The sequence below is a fragment of the Nothoprocta perdicaria genome, unplaced genomic scaffold, assembly GCF_003342845.1.
Source record: "Nothoprocta perdicaria isolate Ctin4 unplaced genomic scaffold, notPer1 scaffold_3, whole genome shotgun sequence".
NCBI lineage: Eukaryota > Metazoa > Chordata > Aves > Tinamiformes > Tinamidae > Nothoprocta > Nothoprocta perdicaria.
This window is the reverse complement of record NW_020455532.1, coordinates 5,436,992-5,464,175: the sequence shown is the minus strand read 5'-3', so window position 1 is coordinate 5,464,175 and position 27,184 is coordinate 5,436,992. Positions and strand designations below refer to the sequence as shown.

General features: G+C 47.0%; 1 protein-coding gene across 3 annotated transcripts; it reads left to right on the top strand.

Moving 5' to 3' along the window:
- Window positions 1–1,937: 1,937 nt before the first annotated feature.
- SPATA2 (spermatogenesis associated 2) lies at window positions 1,938–8,294 on the top strand. 3 transcript variants are annotated; one of them, XM_026042118.1, is made up of 3 exons: window positions 1,963–2,009; window positions 2,206–2,362; window positions 4,587–8,294. In XM_026042118.1, the coding sequence occupies exons 1-3, from the start codon at window positions 1,996–1,998 to the stop codon at window positions 5,838–5,840; spliced, it is 1,425 nt and encodes a 474-aa protein (XP_025897903.1). In that variant the 5' UTR covers window positions 1,963–1,995; the 3' UTR covers window positions 5,841–8,294. The 3 variants fall into 3 exon arrangements, with proteins under 3 accessions (XP_025897901.1, XP_025897903.1, XP_025897902.1); XM_026042117.1 differs by lacking the exon at window positions 1,963–2,009 and adding an exon at window positions 2,016–2,079; XM_026042116.1 differs by having other exon boundaries at window positions 1,938–2,362.
- The last annotated feature ends 18,890 nt before the right edge of the window (window positions 8,295–27,184 follow it).

The following is a 27,184-nucleotide window of genomic DNA, read 5'->3' as shown; positions in this document are numbered from 1 at the left end:
AGCCAACCGCGAGGCGGCGCGCGCGCAGCCGCAGAGCCGCCCTCGCGGCCGCGGGGAGCGGGACACGCCCCTCCTGCGCATAGGGCGTGGCCTAAGGCAGAGTGGGGGGCCCTGACGGAGAGAGGGCGGGGCTTACGGAACAGAGGCGGAGTCTAACGCCAATAGGGCGTGGTCTGTGATAGATGGGCGTGGTCCAGGGAGGAGTGGCCGCGGTCTAGGGAGGAGTGGCCGCGGTCTAGGGAGGAGGGGGCGTGGTCTAGGGAGGAGGGGGCGTGGTCTAGGGAGGAGGGGGCGTGGTCTAGCGGGGGCGCGGTCTAGGGAGGAGTGGCCGCGGTCTAGGGAGGAGGGGGCGCGGTCTAGGGAGGACGGGGCGTGGTCTAGGGAGGAGGGGGCGCAGTCTAGGGAAGAGGGTGCGTGGCTTGAGCCCCCACCGCCCTTGCTCCTGCAGCCCCCTCTACTTGGGGGGCCCTTTGCGCGGCCCCCCCCTCTGACGTCATGCCGCAGAGGCAGCGCCCCCTCCCCGCCGCAGGCGGAGGCGCCGCTTCCTCCTCGCTCCTCTCCTTCCGCTTCCGGGGCGCTGCTCGCGGGGGAAGGAGGCGGTGAGGCGCGGCGGGGGCGGGGCCCGGCGCGGGCGGCCTCACTTCCGGCGCGGGCTGTGGGTGTGTGTGTGTGTGACGGAGGCGGGTCGCAGTCTGCATCCGGGTCAGCGGGCGCTTCCTGCCGGCGGCGCGGCGGGCCGGGGCGCGGTGAGTGCGGGAGGCGGCGGCGGGGCGGCTCCGTTCCGGGCCCTCCCGGCTCCGCTGCGGCCGCGAGGGACGTTGGGGCTTTGGTTCCGCTCATCCGGGGGCGGAGCGGGGGCTCGGGCCGCAGCGGGGCCGCTGGCTCCGGCCGGAGCCAGCGGCCCCGCTGCGACCCGAGCCCCGCTCCGCCCCCGCGCCTTCCCGCTGCCTCCCAGACACTACCGTTAAGACGCTCGTTTTGAGCACCGGTTTTCTTAGGATTCCCATTCCTGCCCGGACACCGGCGCRGTCCTGGCTGTGGAAGCGCCCGGGGCAGGATTTGGGCTGCTGTTGAGCTGTCCCTTGTGGTTGTTGTTTTGGTGGTTTCTGCCCTTTTCCCCCGTGCCGTGCATGTGTGATATGGCTCCCTTCGTTCGTCTTGCACTTTAGAGTGATTTTCAACGTCTTTGTAGGCTCCTGTTAAAATAACGAGTAACGTTACAGCTGTTGAAAYGCACGTTGGGTGGGAAGCCTTTCTAAAAGGCTGTTTCAGACTGACTGTAGCTGATGGGGTTTTTTTTTTTTCTGTGTTGGTTCCAAGCTGGGAAGCTTCAAGACTACAATTGTGCTTTYGTTTAAGTAAAAATGCCGCTAATTAAAAAAGAAAAAGGCCTATGGTCTGCTTTCTGATCACAATTCCTCAAACAGTCTGTGTAGGGTTTGTTGACCTACTGGTTGCCTTGGTTGTGTTGGGATTAGAAACCTTGTTTTCTTACTAGCTCTTTACTGTATAGGAAACAAGAATTCCCTGAGATGAAAATGCAGTCAGTAGCATGTTAAAGATAGCGGTTCTGCAAACAAACGAACAGTCTAAAAATCCCCGCTCTTTCAGTCTTGTGCTGCGAGATACCTTTGCCTTGGTTCTTTTGGCCAAGTCACCCTCAGTCCGGAGTTGAGTCTCCACCCGTTCTCCTGTACCAGGCTCTCAGAGCCGGGCCCGAAATCCCTTTCCTGTGACAGGAGCAGAGTGCGGAAGGGGAAGGAGGACACCGAGTTTGGGTGGAGTATTGGGCTTTCTCAGAACCCTAAAGAGTGTGTGCTTGTAGCTGCTGCGCTGTGAACTGTTTTATAGAGCCCCGTGAGGCAAATAGGTGCTGTCAACACCTGGGATTTTTGCAGCCATCTTGAGTTGTCTTTTTTTCCAATTTTTCTTCCAGCAGAGTTGCCATTGCTGAAGATCCTTAATGCCAGATAACCAACCTACTGCGGAATAGCCATGAAAGAGACGAGGTAGCTGCCGAAGTGTGAGACAAAATCTGATTTCAATGGATACAAAATATAAAGACGATTTATTTAGGAAGTATGTACAGTTCCATGAGTGCAAACTGAATGCCCCTGACAGCAAGCAGCGCCCTATTAATGATGAATATTTGCGAGTGGCGGCGTCGGCCTTACTTTGCCTTCCCAAAATTGATCCCTTTTATAGATTCCGGTTGATAAAATTCTATGAGATGGCTGAAAACTCCCTGAGATCTCTGAAATCCTCAAGTTTACAGTCTCTCCATAATGCATTCAGCATGCTTGAGACAGTTGGAATTAATCTCTTCCTTTACCCCTGGAAAAAGGAGTTCAAAAATATTAAGGTAAGACATTTTTGTGTGGAATAGAAAGAATATGATTTTTTTTAAAATGTATTTCATGCATTTCCTTAAATTTTTTTTTCTATCTCTTCAGACAGTGTAATGTATATATTATTGTAGATGTATATTTACATTTGTTAACTGTATGCGATTTCAAACAGAAGTTGTAGGAAAGGTTAGATTGGCTCAAAAGGTGAGGTGTATTTTATAGTAGTGAGAGCAGCCAGACAGTAGAAATCAAAGTCCTGTCTGCATTCACAGACTAACCATAAAACTTGCCTAATGGTTTTGTTCAGACTGTGCTCCTGCTATGCCTTATTTTCTGCTTGGAGATGCATTTCTGAGGGAGTATGGTCAGGTGGCCTGTAAACTCGCTCCAAATTGTTCCTTATACTCTCTCTGCTATTAATTTATATTAACAAGTACTAACAGTCAGTCCTTGCTTTTAATTAGATGCATTGCTGAGGTTCCCACGAGTTATATAACGACARTGAGCAAATGGCTCTGAAATAAAAGCGTCAAGAATATCTCTCGCTTGTTGGGGGGTTCTCAGCTCGTGAAGCTTTAACTATAGCGTGCTTTTAGGTTATTTACCTATGCCAGGATCTGACATAGATTCCTACATTTTTGTACCTATATTGCTTGGTTTGGATGCTGGAGGGCAGCTAGTGACCTGCTGTCAGTTTTGTCTTTTACTGGTCTCGTGTGYTTGTTTAAAGCTGCTGCAGCATTTCAATAATAAATGCTACAGGTGACTTGAAAGAAATATTTTGAAACCTATGCTGGATTAAAAGCATTCCTGGTATAGGAAAACACTTTTTTTTTTTTCCCCCCGAAAAGATGCCGTTTCACAGCTTAGCAATTAATTTAAACGTGAAAGGAATATTTGAGAGCTCTCTGTTTCTCTTAAGGAGAAACTTGTGTTTCTCAAGATCTCTGCATTTATCTGCTTCATTATTCTGCTTAAGTTCAGGCTTTTGGAACGCTGGCTGCTCTGTTCAGAATATCTCTCGATTTGCTGTTGATGTCGACTTTGATTGTGCACCGTGGGTCTAATCTTTGATCCACCCAAGGATGCGATGGCCAAACTATTTCTGCTTGTAATCACAATTTGAGCAGTGGTGAGAACATAGCTCAGCTAGGCCAGGTGCTAAGGGAAACAACTCGTACAAATTGCTGCATCTATGTGTGTCTTTTCTTTTTTCTTTGTCTGTAAATTCTAGTTTAAGACTTAGTTTAAGATTAAAGAAAACAATTGTTCAAAACTGTGTATTCTGAAGTGGTAAAAGTTGTTATTATACATAATACTGAAGGTAGCTATGTCTACTCGGATATTCTGAAATATTATTGCAATTTTGCAGTGAAATTGGCATTTTGTTGTTTCAAGTAAGGGACTTAAGCTTTGCTTGTGGTTTGGCATGTACATCTGAACTTAAAACTAGTCTTAGTTGCTTGAGTTACTATTTTACAATCTGCTCTGAGTTATTTCAGGCTAAATACTTGCTTATGCAAAGCACTTGAGAGGAAGTTCTAAGAGGACCCAAAACTGAAAATAAAGTGTTTCGAGGACTGCTCTGTAGTCAGACAGTGCTGTTATTTCAAAGGAGTGATCAGTATATTTGCTAATGTTGAATTGCCCAGATTGGGAGATTCAATTTATTGGTCTGAATGGATATATAACTTAGTAGCCCCAGTTAAAATCGACCCAGAATGTTTCTCTAAGTGCATTATAATATGCACAGCTAATGTGTGTTCCAGAGAATTATGTCTATTCTTAGACAACTGCTGTCTTTCACAATTTAGTATTCACAGCAGCTCTTATCTGATACATGTCTGCAATGTTAGCTGCAGCACACATGAGCTAGGTAAACCTCGTTAGAGCTTTAGATTTAGTCAGCAAGTTATGCTAAGGTTGCTGAATTCCCTAGAATTGCCTGCAAATGCCAGGGTATGACTTGCTGATTTAAATCAACAGGGAGGCCGTTATGCTAATCAGGATTTCAGTTTGAATGAAAAGTCTCTTACTTTGAATTTGCTTCATGCAGAATTTCCATCTGTTGAACAGAGAGAAGCAGGAATGGAATTCATCTTGCACCGAAGTTGCATGTGTTCACTATGGTTATTATTTCTGTTTGATTATATAGTATCCATCGCTGAATTAGCTGAACATCTGTCTACCACTGAATTGGTAACCTGGTTTTCCTCTATTTTTTTCCCCTCTCCTCAGACCTATACAGGACCCTTTGTTTATTATGTAAAATCTAATCTGACTGAAGATGATGTAAGGCAGATTCTGAACTACATGGGTTATGTACAAGAACTGGGAACAGTGTATAAGCTCAAAGAGCAGGTTGATGCCATTCAAGTGAAAATGATTTCGTTTGAACTCTTTCTGGCCAAAGTGGAGTGTGAGCAGCTTGTTGAAATTCACTTGCAAGTGAAGGATAAAGGTTATTCGGAGATTGATGTCATAAATGAACGAAAAAATAGCAGCGAAGATGTTCGAGGCTGCTCAGAAGCCATGAAGCGACGTGCAGAGTGTAAAGAAAACTTAAATACTTCCATGGCACGCATGGTACTTCAGAAATCAGCAAGCGAAAGGGCTTCTAAAGATTATTTCAAGCCCAAAGTGAGCAAGCCTTCTAAATCAGTGGACACATACGATAATTATTGGGAAAGTAAGAAACCACCTTTGATGAGCTCCCTGAGTCTCAGGAAAGAACCAATTCTAGTTGATGCAGAAGATGACATTAAAGATGAAATTATCCGTCCTTCACCCTCACTTCTGACCATGTCAAGCTCCCCGCATGGTTGTTCAGATGAGTTCTTGCCGACTTCCTCTCATCACAATGGCATGTTAAGAACAAATGTCCCTTATAGCTCCTATTTTTCTGCTCAAGAAGACTTAGATTTATATACTGATCCCGATTCTAGAGGTATGCTGAATTTTAAAAGACAAGAAGCTATTAAGCCTGATGTATGGGTGTTAAAAAGTGATGCCAACCCTGTTTACCACAAACGCACGCACCTCGCCAAAGAGACAGCTTCCCTCAAGTGCCAGAACTGTGGCGTACCTTGTGGCACTTCTGTTTGCCAAAAGTGTGACAATCTCTTTAACTGCAGGCAGGAATATCCAGCAGTGAAGCAGAGCACCTATTCAATCAAAGCCCTTCCAAATGATGGCTTGTCTCCTGCGTCCGCTTTGAGGGAGAAATCTCAGTACACATCACAGACTCAGAGCCAAGAGAGAGCTTCTCAGTTCAGTTCCAAATCCAAACCTTCGGGCACCTCACGCTGCGGCTTTTGTAACCGATCTGGAGCTGCAAACACTTGCACGTTCTGCTCAAAAGTCTCATGTGACACTTGCCTCAACGCTTACTATTATGATCCGTGCTGTAGAAAAAGCGAGCTCCACAGGTTCATGCCTAACAACCAGCTAAACTATAAATCGGCCCAGTTGTCCCACGTGGTTTATAGATAGACCTGAGTAGTCTGGTCTGGAGGGGAAGGCAAAGGGGAAGGGAAAGGGCTACCRTAACTCATGTTCTGACTCCACTGATAAGAAAATACACACTGACCTCACAGGCAAATGACATGCCCAGATATTTGGAACCATGATTCAGTGACCAGGTGCCAGTTCTTGTGTTTTGTGGCTTCACAGATGCTGCTGATGCATTACAGTTCATGCTGCTATAATTTAGGTACCTTCTAGCTGATCATTATTTTTCAATTTGAATCGGGGGGAAGAGCACATTTTTCTTTAAAACTTGGCAGCTGTTACAKTTTAGAAAAGTGACATTGCACCTTTCTATTACATTGTAGTCATCTCCTTGCCCAAATAAAACCAGGCCAGTCTTTAAAACACAGACTAAAAAAAAAAAAAGATGTCATTTTCTATTGATTATGAAACTACTGCCAGTTTTTGATAGAGTATGACTTTTAAAACRTGCAAGAAATACATGAATGGCTTCTTTTGCCAACAAGGACTCACTTTTGCAGGGTGTCTGCATTTCTTCATCTCTAAAATGCAAACACCACGGCATCTCTTCTTTTCATCTTTGTTTCTTCCTTCTCCCGATGTCACCCAGTTGTGTATCTCAAGCTTATATAATCCGAATCTGAACAGTATGTGCTTTATTTTCTAGTGTTGCCAATATCATCCTACTGGTTTTTACTGTATGGTATTTTAAAAGGGTGAACCTGTTTTCATGTCACTTAAATTATGCCTCGAGTGTTGTCTTTCCAGATGAGTACTGATTTTATTTACTTTCTGTTGCACAAGTATTGAATACTGTTCTTTGTACTGTAAATAGGTAATTTGGAAACACTTTATTTTTAATAAATATTTAATATTTAATATGTTGAGTTCTTAAAAGTGGTAAAATCATTATAACTATGAAGTCTCTCTGGGTTATTTGTTCAGGTGGCTTTTGTTTTTCTGTGTACTGTATTTCATAGCTTATTATAGTCACTGTGGCAGACTGATATTATTGGCTCAGATTATTTTCTTTTCTMTCCAGTTCTTCCCCACCATCACTGATAAGGCTCCCCCTAAGCCAGCAGGAGTCTTGTCTGAGACCTTTAGGATCTTGATTCTCAGTGCACGCTTTTCTTTCTGGTTATGGCACTTGTAAGTATAAATGTTACGCTTGCTTCTAACTTCATTGCCAAGGCTGTAGCGTCRTCCAAGTAAAGCACCAGCCTGGTTAAAAATCAGGACTCATTTGTGACTCTCGCTCAAGTAGATCCATCAGTTTGGATGTGGATTAGATGATTAGATATTCCCTGTATTGCTGTAGCACAGAGGAAGCCTAGCTGAGAGCCAGGACTCCCTTGTGCTGCTCTTGTACAGTCCGACCCCGTCCCACCCCACAACCCCTGACTCTTTTCACTTTCTGTTAAAAGGAAACCCACAAGAATCCTTCCAGCTGCTCTATTCAGACTAGCTAGTTAGAACAAAATATCAGGCAACCTAATTGGATGTGCAGAACTAAATGTGTTTAAAATGTATGTAAAGAAATCTAGCTGAAGTGTAAACTATGTAGTCTACTTTGCACTAAAATTAATCACTTTTTCTTTTAAGCACTGTTACAATCTAGGCTTCTGAACTTAGATGTCCATTGATCCCATGTGACAGAAACATGCATGAATGATTGTGGRTTTTTGGGTTTTTTTTATTTTTATTTTTTTTATTTTGGGGGTGTGGGGGGAGGGATTGAGGTAGGTAGAGGGGAAAACTATATAGGCTAACATTGTAAAATATCTTAAAAAAAAAAAAAAAGAAATTAGCCATAATTGGGTGTCAGAAGCAGTATGGAAATAGGTGAAACCTGAGTCTTACAGAGGGCTGAGAACCATACGTTACTGTGCAGTTTGCACTAAGAAACACAGTGAGCGACGACACATGTTTAGCAATCAGGGACAACTCTGAATCAAGTGACTGCAACTGAACATAATGTTCCAGGCAAGTATTACCTTGCTGACCCTGAAGGTGGGGGTAAATATTGTTTAGGCGAATGATTTTAAGGTTTTCAAAATCTTGTATGTTTTTTATAAATATATAAATATATATATATAAATATATCACAAATGTAGATACATTATGTATATAATGAAGAATTTGAAAAATTTTAAAATCCGGTCCAAGGGTGGTTTTCATTTTGGTGGTTACTCTGTTCCTGTTCATCTGAAGTGTCCTGCCTGTTTGGCTGCTATGCGGTGTATCCTCTAGTTCACTAGTTCGATTTCCATATGGCTATTCACACTACAGGAAATAACTAAAACTGTGATGCCACGTAATTTATACGGTGAACATAGCAGGGACTCTACTTGCTTTGCAAAAGAAAAGTCCTGTGTATATATGTCTTGGAATACTGTAGTACAAAACTGTGTTGAATTTAAGTGATACCATGCTCTATTTTTGTGTATCTTACTGTATGAGGTTGCTGTGATTGATACAGTAAAATATATGCTAATTTAAAATGCAGGTGGTTTGCATCTGATTTGTTAAAATTAACTTATGTTTTGAAGGAATTCAAAAATAAAGAGGCCTTTAAGAAAAGGCTAAACTCTTTTCTTAAAGCTGAGCGCATGTAGCTGTCTGTTTCCCGGCTGTGTTTTGCATGTGGAAATGAAATCGGTGTGTGGAGGGGATGGGGGGCAGAAATGGGCAACTGTGTTTGTATCACGAGCCCCCACTTTCTGAAGCTGGCTGTGCTGCCTGGAGAATGCAGAGCTGCTTAAAAAAAAATGGGAGAAAAAAGTGCTTTTTTGCATTCTTTCTTTCTTCTTCCTCCTTCTCCTCAGGTCTCAGCAGCATGACTCTGTCCCATGAGAGCATGTAAGCCAACATGTGAGCAGCCTGCAGAGGCAGGTTTCATGTGTGGTGTGGAGCTAACCTAAATTCATCTCCAGGCTTGAGTCTTCATGTCGTAAGCAGCTTTTCTAAACAGCTTCTGGGTGCAGGCTCTATCTTGCAGAAGTTGTATAATACCCCCGACGGGGTTTTTTGGCACTTTGAATTAATCCTTTTGGCTTCTTTTTCATCCTCCTAGCTTTGGAGCAGGATAAGTTGTCAGGCTCCAAGCTAGAGGTGTGTGTTGTGTGTGCGTGTGTGTCGGGGTAGTGCTGAGGCCCCTATGATCCCTTTCCACAAGTCCTCTCCCAGTCTGAGGTTACTGGAAGTTCTGGATATGTCTGTGCTGTAAAGATCAGGCTCAAGAAATAAACTGGAATATTCTTGCAGGGACTCGTATCTTATCCTCTGTGCTTCTTGTGCTAATGTATTTCTGGTGCATATAAAACATGTCTTGATGCTGAATTACCATCTGACATTGCTGATTGCAGCCCTATTTGCGCATCTGCTTGGTCTTTGAGCAGCAGTCTGAAGGCAGAACCCCGTCGAGTCCTGCAGACCTGATGCTCCTTAAGCTTAATTTTTTGTGATGGATGGTTCTGGATTACAAACATTTAGTACATGTTACTAATTATGCTGCAGTATCTTTTTTAGGGGAAGAGATTCACCTTTCCAGTGTTTGTTTAGACAGAGGAGCCGCTGTGAGTGCTGTCATGATGGTAATGTTGCCAGAGTGACTGAGACAGGAAGGCAGGAGGGGACTACAAATTAAGGTAATACAGTGATGCACGTATTTTGTCTCTAATTTGGGAACTTTTCTGAAGCCAGTGGGAGTTAATTAGGCCTTTTAGTATGGCCGTTGCTGTCATATCCAAGCTGCAAGCGAGTCGGGCTACAAATGTTCCTGGCTGCTGTTTGTGAAAGACATTCCATGCTCCCTTCTGGAAATGAGGGGATGTGGTTGTGCCATGGAGCTCTTGCATGAAATTTAATAAAATCAGACATTGTAGGGTTTTTTATTATTATTTTTCTGTGGTTGATTGCATCCTACTAGAAAATATTTTCTACAACTGATGTTGCCAACCTGAACATATAGAGGTTGGGAGACGGTAATTATAGTAGCTTTTTGGTTTTGCACTCCTACATCCTGGCTGTGAATAACCGACTCTGAGGGTGACCTTTTGCATCACGCCACAATATGAAAATGAATAAACCAGTGCMTCAGAGCTTGCATAGCGTCGGAGGAAGGCAGAAGGTCGACAAAGAATGAGAGAGCAGCAGCTCTTTGGCCTCTGAGATGCCGTGGGCTTGTTGTGGAGCTCGAGCTCCTCYGCTGAGGAGAGGTGTGGGAGAGCTGGGGAGCAGCTGCTTGGTTCGACAGACTGTGCAGGTTTCAGCAGCAAGCAGGGCTGCTCCTCGCAGCACTGAGAGCTCTGAGTGCCGAAAATGCCTTGGCTCGGTTTGGAATGGGCCCTTGATCCAGATGGGATCCGGAGCAACCCAGCGGCGCTCAGCCTTGCAGCTGGGAGCTGTAGTCCCTGGCTGGCCACTTGAGTTGTAGGAGCCACAGGCTGGTAACAAAAGCATTCGGGGCATGCAGCAATRCTCAAAGAGGAGAAATTGATACACATATATACACATATATATACACACATACATATATTTTCATTCTTCATTCTTTTTCACCTCTAAGACTACCTTCTTGCTGCATTAGCAGTGTGAGATGGGCTGTGGGAACTCTGCATGGCTGAGTTGTTCTTTTGTTGGGAATAGCTGCCTTCCTGACCTGCTGTTGGGAATAGCTGCCTTCCCGCCCGGCGCGCGGCTCCTGCGCAGTCCTTGCCAGCAGGGCAGAGCTGCCCCGCTCCAGGTGCTGCCACTTGCTTTCTGCACTGGGCTGAGACCCACATGCTCCGAGCTGCCTCAAAGGCAGCACAAGGGCTTCCCCGGAGCTGGTGCCAGGACCTGCCTGAGGAGCTGGGCTCTGTCCCCCAGGAACAGCAGTGTTAGAGGCCGCGGCTGCTGCTCTGACACTGCAGCCACCCTGAGGCTCCCGCCGCGGTGGCGAAGGGACTGTGACTTCCTTGCTGACACCAGGCAGCTCCCTGTGTTGCCTGTGCCCAAAGCCAGGCACAGACTGCTGCTGAATCTGGAAAAGCTATGCGCAGAAAAGAGGTGGGCAGGTGGAAATGTTCCAGTTAAAAATGAAACAACCTGCTCTGATTTCTTTCTTTTTCTTTCTTTTTTTTTTTTTTTCCTTCTCCTTCCTCCTTTTAACATAACCAAGCAGAAATTTCGAGCTTTCAAAATCTGKCAGGCACAGAAGTCGTGTCATAGGAACTTCAGGTGAGGTCGGAGGTTGTTTTAATCACTAATATCCCCTGCTGATGGGGTCCGTGCAGCTCCTGACCCCTGAGAGACGGTGGTGGCCATGGCCCTCTCATTCAGGTAGGGCTCTACCACTGCAGCTCCTGCTTCAAGGTGAGGCTGTGAAGCGCTTTCCAGCCCAGGTGATGCCGTTTGGTTGTTTGTCCTCCCTTGTTCTGGCCTTGAATTCCGTTCTTGCTCATGGAAGATGATGCCGACGCTCCCGTTCGCTCGAGCGATGCAGGATGAGACCTGCAGTGCGAGGCTGACAGCTCGAGCGCGGCAGCTGCTCCTGCTCCTGTGGGTGTGGGGCTGTCATGTTGCCTGCTTTAGAAATCATTCTCATGATAGTCATGCTGTTCGGAGAGGTTTTTTTTTTTTAATCTTCAACCTGCTTTAAAAAAAGAAAAAAACAACCCGCATCTCCTCAGTAAGGCCTTAGTGAAAGGCAAATGTGGCTTCTCCTGGAATACAGAAGCTGGGTTTTGTGGCACTGCATGTGTATCATTAGCTGCCTTACCCGACATTCCCACAGCCAGCAGCGTGTTGCTAAAGTGTGGGTTTCTCACTYGTGCCACGCGTGTAAATCTGCTTTGCTGGTTACCTTCCAGCTTGCAGGACTGGTGTTTGCACAGCCTGCTGATTGGAAATAAGAATCYGTGCGGTCTTGAGGGCCACGGAAGAAACCTGCTAGATGCTCCCGTTAGCGCAGGGCTKGTGAGCTGGAAACCAGCCTGGGTGCCTGGAGGGCAGCGGGAGGTGTCGGCTGAGTCCTGGCATGGAGATTCCTGCTGCCTTCTGAGGTGGAGCGTGCCTGGGTGGGAAAGCGAAGGCGACGCTGGGATGAGCCGTGCGGCGGCGACACTTGGCAGTGTGCGATGTCAGGGCTTGGGGCGCCCAGGCTGAGCTGGGCACTCTGAAGGCCTGGGCTGGGATTTTTGGACATGTCCCTGCTTGCATCCAGCCACGGGATGCAGTTACGGCTCGTGAGGAAGGCGGGAACCTGTCGAGAGCCGCTGAGCTGGGCAGCACCAGCGCTTGGGCTGCCTGAGCAGGAGCACCGGTTGTCGCAGTGCCAGAAGCAGAAGGGGACGAGGCTGCCATCTGCTCCAGGCCCCTTGTCTGGGCTGGCGGCAGGAAGCCGTAACCCCTTCTGGCCCAAAGCTCCGTTTCGGGGCTGCCGCGAGCCCCTCCCCGAGCGCCTGCTGCCCCAGAAGCTGCGTGGGAAGCGGCTCCTCGGCCGGCCCCGGCGGATGCACTGGGGCGAGGAGGCCGCTGCCAGCGCCCTCGCTGCTTCGCTCCCGCACCTGAAGGACAGAGCTGCTCCAGCGTCTTTTCCACACGGTGTTAGATGAGAGGAYGTGTTCCTAAAGTTTCAAGCAGCCTGTTTAATAAGCTGGCTTTGGGCCACCGCAGCAGAACCCGGTGGGCTGTGTGCATATGCTCTGCCTGGGGGAGAGCGGGGAAGGGGCTTCAATCCCCACGCTGTGCCTCTGGGATGAGAAACGGCCTCCTTGGGCAGCTAATATTGCATCCTCCACTATGATTACRTTTATTCTCCAGGCTTTAATGCCACGGATTTCTCAGGGAAGCGTTGGTAAGGGCAGGAGGGGAAGAGGGAGCCGTTCCCYGCGGCGCTGTGGCACGCGGCTGCAGGTGGCACTCTGGCCCCTGGGGTGGCACTCTGTAGGTGGCACTCTGGCCCCCGGGGGCTCGGGCTGCAGCGGTGCCCAGCGGTGCCCAGCGCTGGTGCAGCCCGAGCCCCCGGGGTCCGGCCTGAGGGAGCCCCATCAGCCTGGGCCGCCTCCGGACCTGCCTCGGGGTCCCGCAGCGAGCGCCCTGGGCTGGACTCTGCGTAGGGGTGGGAAGGGCAGAGATGGAAGGGCAGGAATGGGATAAAGCTCCGTGGCAGAAGAGCATAAGCTGTAGGAAAGCTGTTTTCTGTGTAAGGGATCTTATGGGCRACGCTTCACGTTCAAAGATCTGGCGTTTTGGGTGCTGCTGTTTTAAGGAAACTGTTCACACATTCCTTACGGAGTTTGTTCATACTTGAAATGTGCTTTCCATGCACGGTCGGTATCAGGGATCCTTTTCTTTCCCCCTTTCCTTACACGCACATTTCAATATGCAGATAGAGAAACCCTGATTCAATTGAAATCTACAGTCTACTCCACAGAGATTGGTGACAGGTTCTGCAAAAAAACTGCTGCCTCTATGCCTGTGTTTTTAAAATGTCTTTTTTGCTTGGATCYTTAGACTTTGATTTCTGAAGCATGCAGAAGTCCATTGCTTTCCATTGCTACTCATACAATCTTGGACTATTTAGAGATATATTAAAAAAAAAAAACAACCCTCTTCTGGCAGCACTGGAGCTTGCAGTGTTTTATTCTTTCATATGAAGTTTTCTCCTGTTCAGAGATGAGTTAATTTTAATACTGTGAAATAGAGCATGACAAACACACTGCCATATGTACCAGAGTGAGCATTATGTGCTGCTTAATAAGATGACACTTTTGTCCCAGAACCTCATTTCAGAATGAAGGAGGGAAGGTGCAGTATACAGATCCTAACAGGTTGCACCTAATTCCACTGGCTGCAACTGGAGTTAAATTCTGTCTTTAAGCTGTGTCCAGAGGCCACGGCTTAAAATGCTGTTGATGTTGCAATGGTTGAGCTGCCTTCAGCATGCAGCATCTGGCTGATTTGCAGCCATCGCTCCGCTCGGGTGGAGCTGCTTTGCACTCCCAGGGAAGGGCTCAGGAAGAAAACGTTTCCCCAGAGTTTCTCAGAGGCTTCTTTGCACCCCAGGTCCCTACAAGTAAAGTTGTCTATTTAGAAAGTGGTTGGTGCTTATTTTTGCTTTTTTTTTTTCCTTCCAAATTTGCTGCTGCTTTACAAAACTGCCTTGATCAAGGCCTTTCCCCATTGTGACCTTGTGCTAAGGGAGATTGATTTTGCTTATCTTATAGCTGGCCTTAGAATCACTTAAAGCATCTGAAAACWCTTGAGTGAAATGCATCAAGGGTATGAGTTTCTATTCCCTAGGAAAAAAAGATGAGAGATCCTAGAACATGTGTGGCTGCAGAAATACACCATGTATAGGACTCTGCCACTAGCAAATCTGTTAGCAACSACCCCAGCTAAATATTCCTCATTTCAGTTTGAGCATAGGGTATAATTACTGTGTTTTGCTTCTTGTCTGTTGCTGAGTTTGTAGTTTCAGAGAAGGTGTAAGTATCTTTTGCTACCTTTCAGTGCTTGATTTGTAATTGTTCTTTTTACTTTCTTCTTGTACTTCTTAATCTTTTTCAATGGGCCCAAAGCATCTTGGCAAAATGACTTTTTCTGAGCTCAAGTAGGACAAGGCTGCTCACATGTCTTGGGAGCAAACGTTGGTTTGACGCTGATCTGATTCTGTTTTTCTGCCTGCAGCTTATCACTCAAGCTCTCCAATGAAGACCTTTATTTCCTCAGTCAAATCATTTCCATATGACTAGATAATAGCTACAGGCAGTGATTTTTCTGTCAGTGCTTTGCACTGTGGGCTTTTTGTTCACAAATCATATGGCCATCTGAGAAGTAGTCCTAAAGAACAAGTACCATATTTGTTCAGAGTGACAGGGTGAAGTGACGGGCTATTTTTATTTCCACAGAACTTAAAATTCATCTTTATTTTTGCTCCAGCAGAGCTTAAAGCCAAAGGAAGGTTCATTCACTGTCAGCAGCCACCTTCCCTGTCAAACTGGCAGTCATGTCCCAGTTCCTCCTCTTACACACTGTGGAACGTGTTGCTTCCCCTTGGCTATTGGGCACGTCCAGGTTTCATCCACCTCCCTGGAAGGTTTTGCCAGACACTAATGTCATGAGATCTGGCAGCTCTGCCCCAGGAGCAACTTCAGAGAGGCCGCTCTCTGGAGCAGACTCTGTTCTATTCAACTCTGTTCTGTCTGCAGGTTTTCCTATCGCTCAGTAAAAAAATAAAAATAAAAAAAAAATCACATTTTTAAGTGGTTTTGTGATTAGGGAATATTTTCTGCTAGAAACCTGACTGAGACACCAAACTTGTTATTCATTGGTCACCAGGCTGCTGTCTTCTGATCATGACTTGCTTTTATACTGGAAAAAAAAGGCCTAGCACAGTAATCTTTGTGCTGCTTCCTGCAAGCAGAGCACCACTGATTGCAGTTAAACCCGACTCACACAACAAGAGTAGGAACGAGGGATACAGAATTAATGTTAGATAAAACCATAAGTGTGAAATGCTCATTAAAAACTATCATGCCACAGAGTAAGAGAAACATAGGAGAGAAATAATACCTATGCCAAACAGCAGGAGGAATAGGAAGATAAGAGGAGAAAGTTGGGACCTGACAGTCCTTCAAAGAGGAGGAGGAAAAATTGGTTTAAAAACTGAGCTAGATAACAAGACGCTATCTAATGATTCTACAAGCAAAAGTGAGTCTTCCATGAAATATTATAATTTTATATCCTAACTCAGAGAAGCAAGGTAATAACAAAAGGAATTTATAGATTTCAAAGGGAATATTAATTAGAAACATTTTGAAAGTGCAAGCAAAGGTTTGTTTAAAGTGATGTATTTCTAATGGGAATCAGTCATGTGTTTTCTTGAAACAACTTGGAACTTGGTAAGATACCAAATCTGCTTGTATTCAAAGTAGACTTTGAATATTAAAAAGAAAAAGTAAATCAAAGTCCTTCCATCTAGGGTGGTCTGTACTGTGAGCTGCCGTGGGGCTCGTTGGTTAGTGCTGCTGTCAGGGCTAGAAAGCACACCGAGCATTTGCTAGGAGAGGTTGATGCCGGTTSTGTTGTCTTTCCAGGATGTTTTCAGCACCAAGATACTGGTTCTTTTATGGCTTGTTGAGATAGGAACTGTCACAGGCTGTTCACCAAGGAGAGAAGGGCCTTGTGTTGTTTTTGCACAGCTAGGAGCTGACTTGCAGTCCTTGCGACATGCAGACAAGGCTGCGGGGAAGAACACAAGAAAGTTGCTCTCAAAGAAGAGGGGAATGATGTCTGAGGCACCTGTGTGTGATCTGTGGTTGGGAAAGAGGGAGATTAGACACTAACTTTTTTTTTCTGGTTATATTTTTTTGTCTGTTGTTTTGTTTTCATGTTTCAGTGCTTTGTCAGCCTCTGTATTGTTCTGTTGAGGTCACCTGGAGCTGGTTTTGATTTACATCAGTCAAGAATCTAGTCCACAACAACCACTTTAACAGTGTCACAGCACGCTCACCTCCATGCACTTCCTTTTGGGATATATAGGGCATATGCATGGTTTGTTGTATGGTCTTTACAGACTGAAGTATAAACTATACAGTGTCCTGGTGTGAGTGAGAATCATACTCACCAGGTGACCTCTGGAAGAGCTAAAAGTACTAAGAAAATCAAATTTGACCTGAAAACCAAAGTAGAGTTGTTAATAAAGCAGGGAGCCTTGCAGAATTGCTTAGTGAAGTGACAGAGCATTTTAAGATATTAATTTTTTCCTTTCCTGGATGAAAAAGAAACCTCTCTGTACCAGTTCACCAGTAGGATTCTGCTCCTGTGTGCATGTGTTGAAGAGCAGGAGGTATGAACTGGTCCACCTGAGCTCAGTGCACCCATTCCCCTTTGCAATGCGGATGGAGGCATTGTCAGTGTCAATGCAGGTGTCTGCTCTTCTGCAAAGAGTCCGCAGCAAATGAGACCTGTAGCCCTAACGCCTTCAATAAATCATAGGAGGCTGAAAGTGGGACAATCTTTTCACAGTTCAGTTGGGAAAAGCAGGCAGGTATGGGGCATAAAGGAGATGCCACAGTCAAAGGACGTAAGGAATCGCTGAACTAGTGAATGTTGTTTGATCCCAACAGCTCTGTTCCCTTTTAGATGGCTGCATGAAACACGCAGACCCTTGGCACTGTCTGCACTGCTCAGCCCTTGTCATTGCTGTGAAATAGCCATGAGATGGAAGAGGTTTCTCAGCAGTAACGTTAAAGGAGGCCCCTGCGTGTCCCCCACTGTGACCTGCACCGTTACAGACACACCTGGCCCTACGGTCTGGGGCTGCAGAGCAGGACTGGGCTGGTTTAGAAAGAACCTGGGAGAGGGACTTGGAAATTAAGAGTTAAGCTGTGACCAGCTGAACCTGCAGGAAGCAGGCAGCATCCCGAGCACAGCGGACAAGTGGGATGTGAGAAGCCAGAACTTGCAGGCACCAGCAATTGTGGGTGGCGTTGAAGAGCCAGAAACGAGAGCAGAAGTGTATATATTGTAATACGTCTTTTAATTACAGCCACAAGCGCCAAGTGGGGAGGGAGGAGCACATCTTAAGTGCAACATATGTGTTATCTCATACCTCGAAGTATACAAGCATAAGATTAATGTCTGTTTAACATGAAGCTAAAAGTTGAGTGTACAGATGGTAGGTAGTTGGGTAACAGCATGTGCAGCTTGTAGCATACATCTGTCTTAAATGAGTAACGTCACCTAGTGTTGTTTTTCACACAACGTGATCCTTCAAATCCACCTATATCCCACTTCCAGAGATGCTGAGTTGCCCCATCAGTGGCTCTGTTCAGGAAATCATGGCCAGTGAGTCTGACTGCAGTAAAGCTAGGTAAGAGTCTGGTGCTGGCAATAAGAGATGAGATCACAAAACGATAGAAGGAAGAAGAGCTGATAAAAATCAGCCAGCATAGCTAAACCTTATCAGAGCTTTTCACCCCCGCTTTTGTAAGGTGATGCAGTGAGCAGAGACACACACAGGAAGCGGTGGACACAGACATAGGACATTAGACATAGTGAGGCAAAACAGACTGATATGTAAGATAAGCAGGTACAAAATGTACCTGGGAGATAGCGGGGTTAAAGATGTGACTGACATACTGAAAAAACTCATCACATGAACATTTCAGAGCCTTATACCRGCAGGTAATTAGTGAAATCTCATACATGCTGTGTACAAAATAAATATGATTAATGCCATTTGCAGATGGGGAAACAGAGGCCCAGTGAAGTGACAACTTACAAAAAGTGAGAAGAGCAAAATTGGAAATTTTTTTTTCAGATTCATTTCACTGAATTGGTGCATCCCAGCTCTAGCAAAATAGTTGTGTTATGTTGAGAGGGGATGAGGCTTTACAAAGAACCTCAGAAATCCTCAAATAGCTTCTTACTTGGGCAGTTTTGTTTCAGGATTTTCTTCTGAGCCTATTTATGATGATTTTTTTTGTCCTTATGAATCTGATCACACCTATATTGAAAGAGAAGTTAGCTTTTAACCTGCTGTTTCTGCAATCCAAAATAGTAGGGACAAGCTTTTAGGGAAATGTCTTTTGAYCCTGATGATTATCTTGCATCTCTGCTTTTCTAAGCTTAGAGCACTTATCTGCTTCATGGCACAATCAAAATCAATGCTGTTTCTTTCTGCTCTCTGTTTGCTCCCTGAAACGAAATGGCCTAGAGGCTGGAGAAGTCAGGAGTGGGAGTTTGCAGTGCCTGGGCTGTAGCTGGCTTGCTTAGAGACCCCCCAGCTGGGCTTTGCAAAGTTACCTGCTGCTGAGAGGGGATATTGGGCTCTGGAACAGCAGCTTCCAAACAGCAGCAGAGGTGGGAAGGGACCACGAAGGATCTACTCTATTTATGTCTTTTATGCCTCTCTGTAAAGGGACATAAAGCAGGCACTTAGGCACATCTCTGTGTCATGCCTTCAGGCCCACATTTTTTTAATGGATCAATTCTGTATTTTCCGTTGTATTTACTATTAATGCACTTGTAGATCCCTATTTTTAGTTGAAATAATCACCAGATTGTCATTCATGTGCTCTATTCTATGAATGACCCTTTTTAACCCACCACTGCTTATGTTTGTAGACCTTTCCTTGTAAGAAGCTTGATGGTTTTATAAGATAATGGTTTATCACTTAGTAAAGACTATAACTCTCTGTTGAGATGACTGATATGAATGCATTTTTCCTGGTAACCGCTAATATTCTTTTAAAATTTCCTATGGCAAACCTGACTAAAATGTCACTGTGCTGGTCGCGTTGGGTGCCACAGGGGTGGTAACAACTGGAATAAAGTGGGTAAGTGGCTCCTTAGATCTGAGTGTTTAGTTTCATGTGGTCTGTTTAGCCCGTACAAAACGTGACAAAGGAGCAAGTCCTGCYGAGAGCTACTGTTCCCTTCTACTCCCACCCAAAGCTTCACTCTGTTTGCTCAAGTGCTAGAGATTTGTGTTGAGGGCAGCTGCGCGGAGAGCAACAGTGCAGAGATCACCAACCATCCCTGTTTGGGAGAGCCCCAAAACAAAGGAGAAGAAAAAAAGCCTTAGCTAGTGTGCAAGACTTAGACTTAGCTGTTGTACCGTGCAGTGACGCACTGTAGAGGGGACTGAAAATGCAGGGAGGGCATCTCTTGTCTCTCTGCTCATCAAGGCCTTTCTATCCCCGCTGCAGCCACTGGGTCACATCTTTCTTGCTCAAAATAGCAGCATCTCTTGGAGAGCTCCTCTTCCTCCAGCTAACAGCACCGGTCTGCAAGGTGGAGATAGTGTTTGCATCTGCTACAGGGCCTTTTGCTGCTTGCAGATATCCTCGGTATCAGCCACAGCTGTTTGGACAGTTCTCTGAGTCATTAATCCTGGGGAGGGTGGAGATAGTTTCCTCCCAGTTGCCTCTGTGCTTTCTTGTCCCATGAATGGATCCACGGGCTAATTTTTCATTTGGCTGAAGGCTGAGACTCGTTTCAGCTCCCTATCACTGCAGGACGTGGTAGCATTTGCCTGGGAGAGCACAGCCCATCTGGCTGACTCGCACTCCTGACCGCCCATGTCCTGCATCCAAGACCCTTTCATGCTCTTTCTAGTTAGTCATGGATTCATGACTGTGTTCCCTTTTGCACAGGAGTCTGAATTTCCATCTCCTGGCCCCTCTGGACTGCCTGCTCCAGTGCCTGATCCCTCTGCCTCGTTCTGTCTCCCTGAGCCTCCTGCTCCGACAGTTAGTGATTCTATGGAAGAAACCTCTGGTTCCTCCTCATCCTATTCCCTGCTTGTTTACCCGCCTAGGAGAAGATGGGACTCATGTCTAAAACACCGTGAAGGGCCAGTTCCACCCCTTGAGCCTCCATCTTATTCGCCGACCAACACAAAATGATTGTTGAAGCCCATCTTTCAAGTGGATAGTCCTGAGATCAGGTTCTTTGAGCACAGTGTCCTCTGAGCTATTTTGCCACTTGAGCCCTGGATCCACACACCCTGTCATTTTCTTTTGCCTCTCTCAGCTTGATTATTGATGAGAGCAATTTGTAGCCTGTGCTGCTTTATTCAGTAGGAAAAAACTCAGTGTACAGCAGAGGAAGTATTCCCGTCCCCTTTTCCGAGGTGSAGCAATGTGCTTCCAAATCTCTGCACACATGTCGTGTCATTGATTCCTGTTTCTGCGGGCAGCTCTGTCGCTTGCATACAAACAACCTTGCTTCTTCCAGGCCTTGCCACCGCCTCAGGCTGCCGCTGGGCTTYGTGTTCCTGCTGTGGAGCTTGGTCCTCATCTGTATCTGTCACTCTTATTTAATGAAAAAAATTAACACCGCTTCTCTTGCAGGCTTCCCTCACGGTTCAATTCTAATTTGTGTGTTGCAGACTCATTTTCTAGCCATGCTCTATATCTGTGTGTATGCATCAATATATTCTATGGGAAGAAATCCTGATTTCCTAGACAAGAGAATAGTTCTTAGTGTTGTGATGACTGTGCCTCTACCTCGGGAACCACACAGCTTCTTTCCTGCACGCTATCTCATTTGGACGGATCAGATGGACCTAGCAGACTATTCCGTAAACAGTTTTGCACATAGGTTTAAGTACCAGCAGAGAGTAAAGTATTTGCCTACAGTTAACAAAACAATGATAAATCTAGTACAATAAATCTAGTATATAGATTGGAAACAGAGCTACAGCGTGATATTTGGGGAAGCCAGCAGAATTTCTGTTTTCCCTTCTCTCGCCAGCTGTGTGATGACAGCTCTACCAGGAAGGATATAAAGGTGATTGGTGCCAGGCAGTTGGTGCAGGTGCCAATGACTCTGCAGGTAACTCAGGCAGCCAGAGCCACTAGCCAGAACCCTCAGCACTCCCTTCAGGCACCAAGGAGACTAGTAGTGTYGAATCACATGCCCTTCCTAGTCACTAGTGAGTGATTAAAACTCCTCAGACATGGGGAAATCCATGGGTTCCAAAATAGTATCAGCCTAATGACTGGCTGCAACAAAATACCCTCCGTTCTTCCTCTTAATCAGTCAGTGCTTTTAACAGTGGCTAAAGTGCTCACAGAGGAGTACTGCACAATCTCATTTAATTTAAAAATAAAACATTTGTACTGCCAAAGCACCAAAATCCAATAAATTCACAAATTACCTCCCAGGCATAGTGCTATAAAAACCCTAAGTGGAAATCTGAACTCCATCACCCTTTTCCTTCTTAAAAATGAAATAGATGGGCACATGGAAAGGACCAATAACAGTTTGGGGAGGTAGGAGGTCTGTGTAATAAACCGGGCACTTGCTGCCTCAGAGATGGATCTGTAACACAGGGAAGGGTAACAGCATTTTTGTGCTGTGGAGCAGCTTGCAGGTTGTGGAGCACCTCCACAGAGCTCCCTGTCCAAAGGTAGGAGCCAAAACCTGCCTCGATCATTAGAGCAGCCGTCATGGACTGAAAGGGCTGTTTAATTCACTCTGGGAACAGCAGAGCCTCTGAAGGAACCTGTTTGGTCATGGTCTGCTCTAAAAGCTGCCACCTCCAGGCTGCCAACACAACCGTGTCATTAAGGAGCATGGATGGGGAGAAGGGCTCAGCCAACACAGGGCTCGTGCTCTCCAGTGGGATTGGTCCAGGACCATGCTGGCCTCTTGAGCCTGATCCAAACTTCACTTTGAGCTTTTCTCTAAAAATGTAGGGAAATGTTTTGGGGAGTGATTTAATTAGAGAATTGTCATCAGCCACACTGTGGTGGAGACCCAAAGGCCAATTCTTGGGGAAGTCAGCAGGTCAGGTCTGGCTGAAAGTGTCCACCCCTTTGGAGATATAACAATGTCTTTGAAGACGTAACAACGCAAGCAGGCACGTCCTGCAGAGAAACAAGGGCAATATTCTGAATGCCCTTAGTCAAAATGGGGAGCATGTGCCCCTCTTACTTCACGTGTTTAGAAGAGGAAGACATGAATGAGAAGATGAAAATTTCAGCATTAGCAGCAAGGTTAAAAGTTCAGGCCTTCTCCTTAGGGACCTTGTTTAGTTAGACCTGTCCACGGTCCTGGCAGGAGGTCTGGACTTCTGTGTCATTGAAGAAGCTAGGTGAGAATTGATAATTTAAAATTCTTGACCTGTTTGAACAGGTCATACTCTGTATGCCCAGTCAACAGCTATCTAGTTTGCATGGGAAATTTTTACTGTACAAGTTGGCTGCACAATTATATGGTCATTTAAAGGATGGCCATTTAAAGGATTTAAAGGATTTAAAGGAATGCCTTTACATTTACCGATTCTTGCAGACTTACAACTCAGGCACAAAACCACAAGTAAGTCCAAGAGCAGACAAACTAGTGGCTCCTGGAGTCCCGTCACCTTCTTATCTCCAACAGCACAAGTGCTGTGCTGCGAGCATTTTAATGTGGTCTTCCCAGGGAAGGATCCCGCACCTTGTGGTGAGCAGGGGGGTTTTACAAAGGGAAGGAGAGGAGTTTCAGGTTGCTTCCCACCATCTGGACTCCAGAAATGCTAAGCTGAGGCTGGGCAAGGACACAGGGCTGCAAAGCACCTCTGATGAGTAACAGCTGGGCTGCAGTGTCGCTTCTTCAYGTGGCGTGAAAGCGATACCTGCCTCCTCGCAGTGCCAGCCTGCCGTGCGAGCAGCAGCRCGCCGGGGAGGCAGCAACCTGGCCAAGGGGGGCTGCAAGTCTGAGCAAGCAGCGGTGAATATAAGGTCATTGGTGCATCTGCAAAGCAAGGAAACATTTGTAGCTTTAGTCACTGTATATAGAGCTGATTGAAAGCTTTAGGGGATGAACCACATTGGTCTTTAGCTATAACACGATTGTTTGGGGTCCTCTAGACAGGCAAATGTAATAGGTATGTGTGTTTGTACATATGCATCTCACAGTTGCACCACTTTTCTGGTGTCTTACCACCAGCTTCTCGTGGTTGGCAGAGAAGCTGCATTTTCATTTCAAAGAGCTGCAGCAGATTTGTGTGCATTTGTTGAAATGAAATTGTTCCATCTTCAAATTTGTTAGAAGAAAAAGGGCCCATAAGCACTATACGTTTCAAAGGCAAGAGCTGGAGTGCTTGCTGCTGGGTCCAGAGGGTGTCTCTTCTGAAGGGAAGTCATACAAGCACCTGTGATGTCCACCTGGCTCACTGCTACTCTAGACACGGAAGAGCCTTTGTCCTTCACTTTGCCATTCCTCTCAGTTTTGCAGTTCTGCTGCAAATTCTGCATTTCTTGCTCCAAACCACACCTGCCTAATTACATGAAAAGACTTGTTTGTCTTGATTAATAGAAACTTATTTCATGATAATTTATCTGTAGAAACTATCCACAAATGCATGGAGATATCTTCTACCAGAGGAGCTGTTAGATCTTAATAGAAGAATAGGAGTTACCAGGCCTATGAGGAGTTAAACTTTGGTCTCTTTTTGAGACATAGCCACAACCAACATCCTAGGTCAACAGGATCTGCTGCACAAGGCCTTTTTAGTTGGTGCAAATGGGCTGAAATGGGTTAGCAGCAAAACCAAGATCTAATAAAAAGGGAATATGAGAAAGAGAAATAAAATAAAATTCTGCTTAGCCTTCATCTGCAGCACATGGGGCAGAAAAGACAAAAACAAAATAGGATTGCAGTCCCAAGGCTGCCGTTTAAAGGGGAATAGGGGTCTTGGAATTGCTTTTCTTGTCGCAGGCTCTAACCTGCTCAACAAGTGTTTTCTGCTTTAAACTCTCCTGGCTGGCAACCAAAAATGTCAATTTGGGGACAAGCTGCATTGTGCAGATTTGCCAGCTCTGTGTTGTCTTCATAATGGTGGGAGCAGGCTGTGGTTATCCTCTGTCAGCTGGGCATTGCTCCTTTGGAGGCCTGGGTCCTCAAATAGTCTGTCTGTCTGTCTSTCTCTCTCTCTCTCTTTCTCCTTTCTTTCATTTCTTTCTTTCTTTCTGGACATCTTCTCCGGTGGCTCTCAGGCTCCTGGGATTAACTACYGACATGTGGAGAGGACTGTGCAACAGGGCCCCCAACTTGGCGGAGACCTTTGTGTTTCTGGAACACAAACAACCCTAACCCACCACTTGCAATCATCTCAGTGTGTATCTATTTACATAGCTGTTTAGTCCACAAATGTTTCTCATGAGGGCAGTTTCCAAAGTGTGTCGAGTACATCAGACAATTGCTATGCATTTCTCCAGCTTTRGGATTCCTTTCTGAAGCAAATTCAAACTCCCAAATATAAGCTAACCAGGAGTCCTGGCAGTATTTGGAGCTCTAAAAATAAGTATTAGGTTTTTGRAAATTACTCCCTTTTCCAGCCAGCAACCGAAGGAAAGCTAGAGATTGTAGAGAGAGCGAACAAGATGTATGGTTAAGTGGTGGTCATGACTTGTGCTTTGCCAAGCAGAGTCAGGTCAAATGATTTAGCTGAAAAGCAAAACCCAGCTCCGATTGGCAAAAGACTTTCCACAGCGATCCCCACCTCCTCATCTCCGCTGTCACTCCGAGTATGTCCTCAGAGCACCTCACAACGCAGGATGGGGTCGTGATGGGTGGCCAGTCCATTCTGCAGGAAGAGGTGAGTGAGCAGCCAGGCTGCAGCCCTCGGCAGGGCTGACCAGAGGGAAGGGGGTGCTGRGGATGGGGGGTCCCTGCCTCAGTTTCCCTTGCAACAAAAAACTAGCAGCTTCAGAACCAGCTGGTGCAGATGGATGATGTGGAGGGAAGAGGTGAATGGGCTGAGATGTGTCTGGGGTGGAGGATGCCCAGCAGCAGGGTGAGGCGGAGGAGACTGCAGGGATTGAGAGTGCAGGGGCAGGAGGGATGGAGTGAGTGCCCGGGCAGGAGCAATGCACGGAAATGAAGGTGCATGGGAAAGAGGGTGACTGTGCTGAGGGCGCACAAAGAGGAGCGTGTGCGGGGAGGAGAGTGCACGGAGCGGCGGGTGCCCCGAGGAGGGTGCTCGGAGCGGAGGTGTCCGGAGGAGGGTGCCCGGAGGAGGGTGCTCGGAGCGGAGGTGTCGGGAGGAGGGTGCCCGGAGGAGGGTGCTCGGAGCGGAGGTGTCCGGAGGAGGGTGTCCGGAGGAGGGTGCCAGGGGGACGTGTCCGGAGGAGGCTCCGCGCCCGGCCCCGCGGGACAGGGACGCAGCCCCGGCGGGAGCGGGTGCGCGGAGCGGAGCTGTCCGCGGCGGCCGGTGCTGAAGTCGCGGTCGCCGCCGCCGCCCCGCGGAGCTGCCATGGGAGCCCCGCGGAGCTGGTGGCCGTGGAGAGCGGAGCGGCCGGGCTGAGGGGCTGCGCTCCCACCGGGAAAGGTAAGGGGGACCCGGCTGGGGACACGCGCTGCCCCGAGGGGACACACACTGCTCCGAGGGGACACACGCTGCTCCGGCCACACTGTCCCCAGCATCTCCAGGCACGGGGGGATGCTGCCCCAAGCAGCCCTAGCCCTGGGAGGGATGTCCTGTCCCCCAGCCTCTCTGCACCCGGGAGTAAAGCGCAATTCCAGGTAGTCCCAGCCMCGGCTGTGGGGACACACAGCCCCACATGGGTGTGGGAGGGCACGGTCCCCATGAGCATCCCTGGCTCTGAGTGTGGGACATGAGCCAGGGAGCTTAGCCCCGCTAGCTCGCTCTGCCCCACAGGGGCAGCACGTGCCTTGGGGTGTGTTTGGGGAGTCAGCAGTCCCTGCCCTTTGTGTGTGTGCCTGTTCCCCATGCAGGCAACCATAGGTCCTAATGCAAATACTTAAGTGATTCATCTCACTGAGAGCTTTGGGGTGGGTGCACTTGTGAGGGGACAAGCRCCTTTGTAGCCCCTTTGAAAGGGGCTTGCAGGAGTCCTAGGCAGCTACACAGAGATAGAAAGAAGACTTGGTTTGTGCCTAACATATGGGGAGGGGCAGTCCCAACACTCTGAACTCTGCAAAGTGATTTAAAGGTGGGAGACTGAGGGCTACCTCTCCTCACATTCTACAATCTGTCCTCCGTGCTGAGCAGTCACTCAGCTCCACTCTTCTGCTCTTCTGTGACTTTGTGACTTTGCATGGTTTGCTTAATTTGTTAGGCAGGTGAACAGGCTCCTCGGCTTGTCAGTGTCTGAGCTTGTCCTGTGCTAGCAGTCACAGAAATCAATGCCTGATATTTTCTGTTGAAAGAGACTGGAGGTCATTCAAGTTTCCAGGCTTATCAGATTTCCTCCCCATCTCCAAGACAGGCTCTGGGCTCGTAGCACATTGGCTGGAGAAAAGGGACTGCCAGAGTCTTTAGAGGAAAAGGGCAAAACCAACAGCTGTATGCAGTAAAATGCAAGCTGGTTCAGGTAGACAATAGCCGGGCATCTGATCAGGCTGGTCCATCTGTGTCAGCCTCCTCCCACATGCACAGCTGCCAGACATGGAAAGCAGATGTGRCCCGCTCTGTTCCAAAAGTAGGTTTAGGTTTGATTCTTCCTGTGGACGCGAGGAAAGGCTCTGAGGTGCAGAACAGGAGAGCTTCCTGGTAATGTTCCTCTGGCAGCCGCTGCTTGGGAAACTTCATCTTATTTTGAAGCCTGATTAAATTGAGAGGAAAGGAGCTTTCACAGTCTGTCTCTTCTCAGAAYAGAGCCTGAGCAATGGAGCTTAAATCAAATTCAGCAGCAGCTGCGTATGCCCAAAGACTACGTGGCAAAGCAGTTTGATTCCAAAGGGCTGCCTTCCATCGGTGAGATGTTCYCCTCTGAACCCCCTCCCAGAGGAGGTAAAGAGCACTTAGTCTTGATTGAATATGGTCAAGTGCTCTGAATATTTCTGAGATGCAACAAAACTCTAGCAGCAATTTCTGTGAGAAACACCTGTAGAGGTGT